At 45.4% G+C, this 9808-nt stretch overlaps 1 protein-coding gene across 1 annotated transcript; it reads right to left on the bottom strand.

The window, feature by feature from the left end:
• Positions 1 to 4248: 4248 nt before the first annotated feature.
• Positions 4249 to 8550, bottom strand: LOC127306822 (uncharacterized). The gene is made up of 2 exons (XM_051337538.1): positions 7280 to 8550; positions 4249 to 4579 (listed from the first exon to the last, which is right to left on the bottom strand). Exons 1-2 carry the CDS (start codon positions 8481 to 8483, stop codon positions 4461 to 4463), a joined length of 1323 nt encoding a protein of 440 aa, XP_051193498.1. The 5' UTR covers positions 8484 to 8550; the 3' UTR covers positions 4249 to 4460.
• Positions 8551 to 9808: the final 1258 nt, after the last annotated feature.

The following is a 9808-nucleotide window of genomic DNA, read 5'->3' as shown; positions in this document are numbered from 1 at the left end:
TAATTGTAAATTGTTCGGCTGCAGCTTTCCGATTATGATCGCACACCTCATTACATTACAACCTCTTCCTAATGTTGCTCCTAGAACTTCTAGGAATTCGATCCCCTGTCGGGGGTTCACATTCAAAAGTAATACTAATATTTGCAGCGTATCAGAGATTTAGCATCGCAAATGTTACATTCTGCTCTTAGTTTCAGTCATCAACCAAATCATATCATTGACAGAAAAACACCGAAACCACCGTTCCATGTATTACTTCAAGAGGATCTACATTGGTGAACTGATAGGTGTAGAAACAAACATTTCTGAATCTAAAAACAGAGGATATATGCAGTTTGAAGACTCTCATAACAAAGGATAGCCGGGCACTTTGCGTTACAGAGATTTAGAACTATCACAATTCACAAACATGTCATAACATTCTACTCTCTGTTGCAGTCATCCACAAGTCTTATCGATGGAATAAGAGCGTTGTTCCATGAGTGGTATACACAAGGGGGGACTGTCTAGATAGATGCTCGCGAAATCAATTCAATATAAGCGATTCGGTCTGCTGTTTGGTCTGCGCGTGGCGATTTTTGCTTAGCTAGAAACTGACTGTCGTTAGAAGCACTCATCTACTTGCAAATTTCTTCTGCTGCGGAGGCACTTAACGCCTCGTCAAATTGGAACCATACGCCACGATCTTCATGTTGCGGAATGTCTCTGAAATCTCTTCGTTCCTGAATGTTGCGTCTCTTAAGTTGAATGTCCATATACTATCGCATTTCCTGTAAGAGCGTAGATGGCCCTGCCAAGACAAGATGAATAACATCATGTAAATGCAGTCAAGTGTCGATGAAAGGATGATTCAGACTGCTCATAAATTTCAGCAAGAAGCATGATACATCTGGCTACTTGAAGCTTCCAATGTAGCTAAGCATGGTAAACACAAAGCAACTATCTGAAACAACACAAAAGGTGCTATGCAACTTCAGTCAGTAAGGAATCTGTCACATTCTGAAAACAGGAAGATGGCCTTAGTTTCAGTTATTCTGCAAATAATAATATTTGCAGCGTATCAGAGATTTAGCATCGCAAATGTCACATTCTGCTCTTAGTTTCAGTCATCAACCAAATCATATCATTGATAGAAAAACACCGAAACCACCGTTCCATGTATTACTTCAAGAAGATCAACATTGGTGAATTGATAGGTGTAGAAACAAACATTTCTGAATCTAAAAACAGAGGATATATGCAGTTTGACGATTCTCATAACAGAGGATAGCCGGGCACTTTGCGTTACAGAGATTTAGAACTATCACAATTCACAAACATGTCATAACATTCTACTCCCTATTGCAGTCATCCACAAGTCTTATCGACGGAAGAAGAACGTTGTTCCATGAGTGGTATACAAAACGGGGGGACTGTCTAGCTAGATGCTCTGAAATCAATTCAATATAACCGATTTGGTCTGCTGTTTGGTCTGCGCGTGGCGATTTTTACTTAGCTAGAAACTGACTGTCGTTAGAAGCACTCATCTACTCGGAAGTTGCTTCTGCTGCGGAGGCTCTTAACGCCTCGCCAAATTGGAACCATAGGCCACGATCTTCATGTTTCGGAATGTCTCTGAAATCTCTTCATTCCTGAACGTCGCGTCTCTTAAGTTGAATGTCCATATGCTATCGCATTTCCTGTAAGAGCGTAGATGGCCCTGCCAAGACAAGATGAATAACATCATGTAAACGCAGTCAAGTGTTGATGAAAGGATTATTACAGATTGCTCATAAATTTCAGCAAGAAGCATGATATATCTGGCTACTTGAAGCTTGCAAAGTAGGTAAGCATGGTAAACACAAAGCAACTACCTGAAACAACACAAAAGGTGCTATGCAACTTCATTGCCAAGGTTAGGAAGAACAACAGTCCACATACATCGATGCTGATCATGTCGCACAGAGTTTATCTTCGATACCAAGCAACTATTATGAGCACATATTTACATTTTTATGTTTCAGAAAAAGCAAACAGATCCGCCCAAAAGGTGTTAACCTGTGATGCCGTGTCCCTCGTCCACATAAGGTTTGACCACCTGCCTAATTCAGCTATTCAGCAAGTTCAGGCTTCTCTTTTTCATATAATGATGAGAAATCTGCAGCTAAAAGAGCATTTGCGCTGTGGCGACTTGGAGAATGACTTGCCAGGTTATTTACTTCATAAGTACTACTAGTTCAGTACACAAGTGTGGTTTGCATCAGTAGTGAGTACACTGGCAGGTAGTAGCAACCATGATCCCTTCAAACTCTGAACTTATAATGAATGTATGTCTGTTTGACACCAACAGATTCAGTAGTGTAGTATCGAACCTTGAAGATGCCTTGCTTGTCACCTTCTGATCCAGTGCGGCGCTCATGGACTGAAAACAGAAAGACAATGCACGCAATGCCAAAACACCCGGGGACTTATCAGACTTAAGAACATGTCTGCCAGTTAGCGTTCACGGACGAACCTCGTCCAACTGCAGTAGGACCCGGATGACGAGCTCGCGTGTGATTGTTCCGTCGTGGACCATCTCGTCCAGCGCTTCAGTGAGGCTCTTACCAACGGCAGAGCTTCTGCATTGTTGGTGATTGAATCCTTGGTGTATCACAGGTTTTTTTGGCAGATCAAACCACCTACGTCAGTGTTTTGACCAAAAGAACCACCACTAATCATGCACTTGTTTCCGGATATTTCCCCCTCTCCCCTCTCTCAAGAGTGAACAGTACCTGACCCTTTCTTCTCTCTTGCCGGGCCTCTCCCTCCTCCTCTCCGCCGGAGCAGCCGGCCGGAGATGGAGGGGAGATGGTGCCGAAGCAGATAGGTTTGCTAGGGTCAGCGGCAGTTTGCCGGTAGTGGCTGTTTGCCCGGTAGTGGAAGCGATTGGCGAGATCTGGCCGCCTGGATCTCACCATCTGTAGGGTTCTTCTGGTTTCTTCTCCTTCTCCGGTGGTCGGAGGGGAAAGGGGAGCAGGAGAACGACGCTTCCTTCAATAAAGATACGGTGGTCTTCTTCCTGTTGCAGCGCGAAAGCGGTGGGCGGCGCCTTTTCCTGGCCGACCTTGGAGGCGAGGGGGAAAAGGTGCGCCTGCCGGGGAACATCGACATCGACAAGCTCCTGGCTGGCCGTGGAGGCGAGGAGGAGCACAACCACGTCGTCACCATCCTCTCTGCTTCTTGGAGGGTGTATCTCTGCTGCTTCTGCTATGGAGGTAGCACATCGATGTTGTTACTCTCGGTCGGCCATGGAGGCGAGGACGAGGACGGCAAGGATGTTGTTGCTTCCACTCGCTCGAAACGGCAAAACAAGTGTGTGCCCAAGTGGTGCTTTGGAGCTGCGTCCTCTTCGTCGACGCTGTTGCTGGTGCGGTGTTCTGCCAGGGAAGCTCACCAACGGGGGACATATGTCGGCGTCACCGCCCTGCCCCTGCCTCTTATGGCCGATTGGCGGCCCTTCTCCTGGAGATCTGACCTCCCACGGACCAAGCAGTCCAATGGGAAGAGCTACCGCCTCCGCCACGACGCTGGACCGAATGGTTCATCCCCGGCGCCGGTGTTCGATCGGCGGAGCAACTCGACGGCGAATCCTTTCTACGGTGCTAAGCGTCGAGGACCTGATCGCGTTTTCAAATCTTTTTGCGAGGTCTTCTATATAAAAGTTCGGTCCTTATCCAGAAATCCCCTGATCTGTAGGGGCTTTTCTGCATTCTGTACCCGCCGCCTGTTTAATACTAGCAGCTTCTAGGGTCTTTGGACCCTACCCTTGTTCAAAAAAAAAAAAAAAAACTAATCATGCACTTGTCTGTGGGTTGTGTAGTGTGTAAAATTAACTGTGGGCTGTGTGAAAGTCTTATAAGCCATTTGGTAAAACTAGCTATCTGAACTGTGGCTGTGAGGTAAATTTCTGCAATACCCCTAAAGAGCTGAGAGATTGTTTATGGACCGTTTGGTGACCTCATTACATGTTAACCTAGCTGCAAATGATTATTTGGTTCAGTCGGTAGACGCCCGAAGGCGTGTCCTTCCTGTGTAATTATTTGGTTCATTGGTTCAGTCTGTAGATGCCCGAAGACCTTCCTTACCGTGTAATCTAGCCGCAAATCATCTAGTTGTGGGCTGTATTTATTGTTTTCTTCATGAACAGGGACCATGTTCCTTTCCGCGTAATTATTCCTGCTGTGTAGCTACCAACACCATGAACATTGTTATTTAGTTCAGTCGGTAGACGCCCAAAGACGTGGTCAAGTCCAATCTTACGAATCAATAAGAGAATCTCTTATACGACGTTAGAAATCTGATTTCATGCACTGAGTTTTCCCTTTTGTATTGTATGAGTTTTCATTGTCCCAGTCTTCTATGGATCCGATCGCAGAGTGTGGACAACGGCACTCCCAAGCATGCCCCCCTTCTTCATGGACAGCGAACCTGAAGCTGGCCTACCTTGCTCTTCTAGCTTTCTTTCCTACAGGGAGTGTCGGAACCTGCTGCTTCGATGGCTCAATAGATGGAGTTGTACTAGGGTCGCTAGCAAGACCTTTGCAGCAACCAAACTCACCTGTTTGATATCAAAGAAATATCATATTAAAACTTTATAAGGATATCATCAGCAACGAAACATATGTATAGAAGTGAAATTCATGGACGGTATCAGAACATGTATCCTACTTCTATAAATCTGAGTAGCTGATAACAGAATATCTTTATCCACCCAGTGGTACCACGAATCATTAACTTTTTTTTTAAAAAAAAAGCGTCGATTTCATAATATTCCATTCGATAATTATTCTCATCTTCAGGTTTGCCCAAAAACTGTTTGTCTGGCAAACTCCCTTTAATTTGTAGCTCAAACGTTATATCTATCTTATATAATTACTAAAAGGCACAAAGTTTGCGCGTTCTTGAAAAAAAGATTTGCCCAAACAGTCTAATGAAGCTAATTCGTCCGAACAAAAAAAAAAGCCAAGCAAAGTTGAACTAATAATCCACTATATCCATATTACTGCATTTTCTTCTTTTAAAAGGTTGTGTTCTGTTTTGCACGAAACACACTGCATTTAGTCTTTGGATATCCATAAATATTCTTACACTGGTACTCCTACTGTACTACTCTGAACATGCATTTATGTAAGGCTGTTAGTGGAAAAGAATGTGTCAGAATTAAGGAAGGGCTCCATTACACGCATCCGTCACCAAGACTAACCGGATTAAAACCTGGTTTTTATGCAACACGATATGCATTTGTTCTAGAATTGTGTTATGTGCCTAAGTAACCTAAGAGCAAGTACAATAAGTTCTAGTCAGCAGGAATATATTCATACTTAGTTGGAGGGGAGAGAAGAGGAGAGAAAAGAGGAGTGGGCTCTCATGCTCTAATGCGTGCTCCTAGACACTTTGTGAGAGTGAAATGTGGATAAAGTAGTACATGATTATAGCTCAATATTATACATGTTGGCGATATGTTAGCTACAGATAACATGGCACATGACTTATAGCCAACAGTGACTGGGAAATACAGATTGACTCTCGGGTGCTACACACCGCTATACTTAGAAAAATAAAAAAATTAAAATAGTTCCAAAAAAATCATTTTTTTTGGGAATCAAAGATGATCATGTATTGTACTTGAAACAAAAAAAATCTAGGAAATTACTTTTATTGTATCATGGGTAAAAAGAACAAACTCGAAATGCCCGTACTATTCACTTTATATTTGTCATAATTTTGTCTTTTTTGCCCTGGAGAACCATGGGAATCATTTTGCTTCCAAACATTTTTTTTACGAGTACAAACTTGATCATCCTTGGTTTCCAGGAAGATTCAATCTTTTTTTAACTTCTTAAAATTACTATAATTTTTTTAGTCTATAGGGGTGCATTGCACCCGAGAGCTAAAAATCCCCTTCCACAGTTGGCTATACTATTAAACTTACTCTAATATCATATCAGATATTGGTCGCTAGTTCAAATGACATGGTGACCATACTAAACAAACAAATTTAGTTTGGCAGTAGCTATGAAACCTAATCAAATGAAATGAATTTTCTTGCTTATACTATCAATTGTTGATAGGAACAATGGATTTGTGAGTACGGCCTAGTTTGTGAAACCTGAAGTAGTAAGTCGCAAACTACCAATTGAATTATGAATACGGCCCTTTCCTGTGAAAAAGAAAAGTGTGCTCAGTAGATTAAGGCTGGCCATAGTACTATGTATCATGTAGTAGTATCATGCATACGATACTTGTTTATGGTACTATCTCTACAGTGGGTGGTATCATGGAGTACAGTATTATAGCTATGCTATATTTATTATTTTTTAAAATCTCAATGTAAATGTGTGTACAAGCTTTGTTTGACATTAATTTTTCTCGTAATATGCGCTATGATACCGTATCCATCTATGTTACTCTAATCTCCTCTCTCCTTCTTAATTAGCTGCTACATCAATATTTTTGTGGAACCAATATACATGATACTAGCTAAGACACTACTATTGCTAACCTAATAGGAGCAAAGAATCCAATCAGAATGAATTCATATCTTCCTTCTATTCAATGTTCTACGACAAAGGTGGTTAAACTTGGTGAACACAAATGTAAGTCTGAGAACATGTATTTCATTGTTCATACCAATTATGATAAAAAAGAAAACAACTCACTCTCAGTCGCACAAATCTGAACGTCTGAGCCTTTATAGGCCTACTTGGTCAAATTGGACGATAGGGAGGACATTGACAGACTACTCATGAATATCAGGCAAACATGACATTATTTGTCCAGAGGTTGCAAATATTGCAATGTCCAGTTGATCTTGTGTGATCTGCGGCAGGGCCCTAAAATAATCTAAGGTTTGGCACATCTTCTAGTATTCTCCATGGTTATCAGCATCCTATCCGTAGGAAGTGTTCTATTATTTTCTACTAATAGAGGACCAAATGATATTCTTAAACCTTAAATTGTACGTATTGTGGGTAAAAGAGCTGTTGGTAACAAATCTTGATGTTTCCATGTATGTGCCTGTACACAAATTTGCCAACTCCATAATGGTCTTGTAAGGTATGTATGTGAACCAACATAATTTGCTATAGCAAAAGACAGCTACAATTAAGTAATTATAACAGAAAGAGCAAAACGGCTAGTAAGTTCAATGATTGATAAAAGGGAAGAAATTAAGCTAAAATTTAAGTTTAAGTTATTATTATAAGTGAAAAATTCAGAGTAGAGCAAAAGTATCATATAGCAGCCATGTAACGAGTACCTGAAGAGTAGAAACTTGTGAAAGGATGATATTGGCGTGCCATTGCGCTTTCACAGAGTTTACTTGACTGCATCGAGTCAAGTTGAACAATGAAGATACTGTGGTTGAAGTTGAACTTTATAAGAATCGCATCATCATCCTCGACATAACCCACTATCAGAGCTTTCCCAGACAAAATATTCGGCAGCAGCTCAAGATGAACGGCCTTCCGGACGATCCATACACCAGCACCACAATCGAGTTTCCAATCCCACAACTGGAGGTTGGGGTATGACAATGTGGCGGCTCCAACGCCACCATCCTCTCCCTTGATGATCTGGCTGCAATGTATGTCAAAATTTGGAACAGGAAGGCTGCCGATCAGGGACAGACTCTGCCTACCAGTATCAAACTCAAGTATTTTCATACTCCTACTATCATACGGATCTGGAAGCCACCAGCAAAGCGAAGCACCAACAAGGGTTGCCGGGCGATAAAAATCAACGTTACAGTTAAACTGTTCCGCCGCCGAGATGAGACCGCTCCACTTGCCGGTCCCCGACGAGTAAACGCAGGCAGAGGTTCGGCCTGCGTGTTCTTGGAAGAAGGTTTGCACCAGAACTAGCTTGAAGGGGCTGGAGTGGCAGCCCCCGTGCACGTGCCCCTGCCTGCCGTCAGCGCAGAGCACGGATCCTTTAGTCCTGGAAGGGTGGATGGAGCGCTCGCCGAACTCCGGCGGAACAGCGATGCGGCGCTGTTCCCCGGTAATGGGGTCGCACACGAGGACCTCGGGCTCCCTGTGGTTGAGGATGAGGAGGCGCCCGTGGCGGCACCCGAGAAGCGTACCATGGTTGGGGTAGTAGGTCTGGGCGCCACGGCAGTCAGTCCGCAGGGTGAAGGTGAATCGCTCGCGGCTTATGCGGTCGGGAGGGTCGAGGACGGGGTTGAAAGAGACCCACCCACCGTGATCGTTGAAGAGCCCGAGGAGGGGCGCCTTCCCGTGGTGGGCGCGGAAGCGGAGGAGGAACTCAGGGTCTGCGGCGAGGCGGCGCCACCGCTTGCAGACGAGGGAGACACGAGGCAGGGACGAGGGCAACGGGGGCAAGCGGAGGAAGATTTCCTGGAGGATGTCGCCGCTGTTGGGCGGGGCGCCGGGAGGGGAAGCCGCTCTGGCCGCAACTCGCCGGCGGCGGCGGTAGCGCGTCTCGTAGGCGTGCTGGGTCATGCTGGATCACGGGGAATTGGAGGTCGGAGATACGCACGAGCGGTCGACAGGAATTGAATAAGGGCATTCGGACTGGCCTGCTACCTTGCTGCGCGTGATGCAGCAGATACATCATACATCTCGGTTTGTGATGTCATCTCCAGCGGGGTGACGTATTTTGGACGTCTAAACGAGCTCTCATGTCGTTTTAAATGGTTGAAATTGACCGCGCGTCCGTTTACGTCAGGTCAGCTTCAACGATACGACGCATATTTTTTCCATTCATAAAAGTCATAATTTATATTAATAAAAACCATAAAAAGACTCTAAAAAGACCATAAAGACGTGGTAAAACTAGGTACTGCCTACTGATCGTCGTCGCTGACAAGGTCGATGAACTCCGACGTCGGCCATGGAAGCTGGTACGTCGACGGTGGAGGAGGAAGGTCAGGCTGCGGTAACTGCGGCCAGGCCGTCGCCTGCGCAGGAGGCTGTGGTGAAGGTGGCCACGGATCTCAGGCCGCAGCAGCCGGCGCGCGGTCGTTGGAACGCGTCGGCATGGCCGAAGGAGTCGCAGGCCTCCCCTGCGCGAGTGCGAACTCGCGGAGTTGGATTGCGAGCCCGTCCCAAAAGCGAGCTCGTCGAGCTCGCTATTGGCCAGTACCATGGCAATGGCCTCCTCATCGCTAATGTCCGGCGGCTGGGTCTCCGGATCCCACGCTGGCCCGCTGTCGTCGTGGTCGTACTCTGGGCGCTCCACCTGCTCGTCCTTGTCCTCGTCCTCGTCCGCGTCCTCCTAGTCGTTCTCCTCTTCTTCCGCGGCGATCTCGCGGTCGAAGTACTCGAGGTCCCCGACGTAGCTGATACGTCTCAAACGTATCTATAATTTCTTATGTTCCATGCTAGTTTTATGACAATACCTACATGTTTTGTTCATACTTTATGTCATTATTATGCATTTTCCGGAACTAACCTATTGACGAGATGCCGAAGTGCCAGTTCCTGTTTTCTGCTGTTTTTGGTTTCAGAAATCCTAGTAAGGAAATATTCTCGGAATTGGACGAAATCAACGCCCAGCATCTTAGAATTCCACGAAGCTTCCAGAACACCCGAGAGGGACCAGAGGAGGGCCACAGGGCCACCAGACAGTAGGGCGGCGCGGCCAAGGAGCCAGGCGCGCCCCCCTATTGTGTGGCGCCCCCGTAACCCTTCCGACTCCGCCTCTTCACCTATATAAAGGTCCCTGACCTAAATCTTCGAGACGGAAAAGCCACGGTACGAGAAAACTTCCAGAGCCACCGCCATCGCGAAGCCAAGATCTGGGGGACAGGAGTCTCTGTTCCGGC

The sequence above is a fragment of the Lolium perenne genome, chromosome 6 (genome assembly GCF_019359855.2).
Source record: "Lolium perenne isolate Kyuss_39 chromosome 6, Kyuss_2.0, whole genome shotgun sequence".
NCBI classification, from domain to species: Eukaryota; Viridiplantae; Streptophyta; class Magnoliopsida; order Poales; family Poaceae; genus Lolium; species Lolium perenne.
Note: the sequence above shows the minus strand (reverse complement) of the source record. Positions and strands in the feature narration are given on the sequence as shown.

Excerpts from the sequence above, each read along its gene's own strand:
- LOC127306822 (XM_051337538.1), bottom strand. The coding sequence starts at position 8,483 with ATGACCCAGCACGCCTACGAGACGCGCTACCGCCGCCGCCGGCGAGTT. Across the intron at positions 4,580-7,279 it reads CACAAGTTTCTACTCTTCAG|GTGAGTTTGGTTGCTGCAAA; the intron begins GTACTCGTTACA and ends GATATCAAACAG.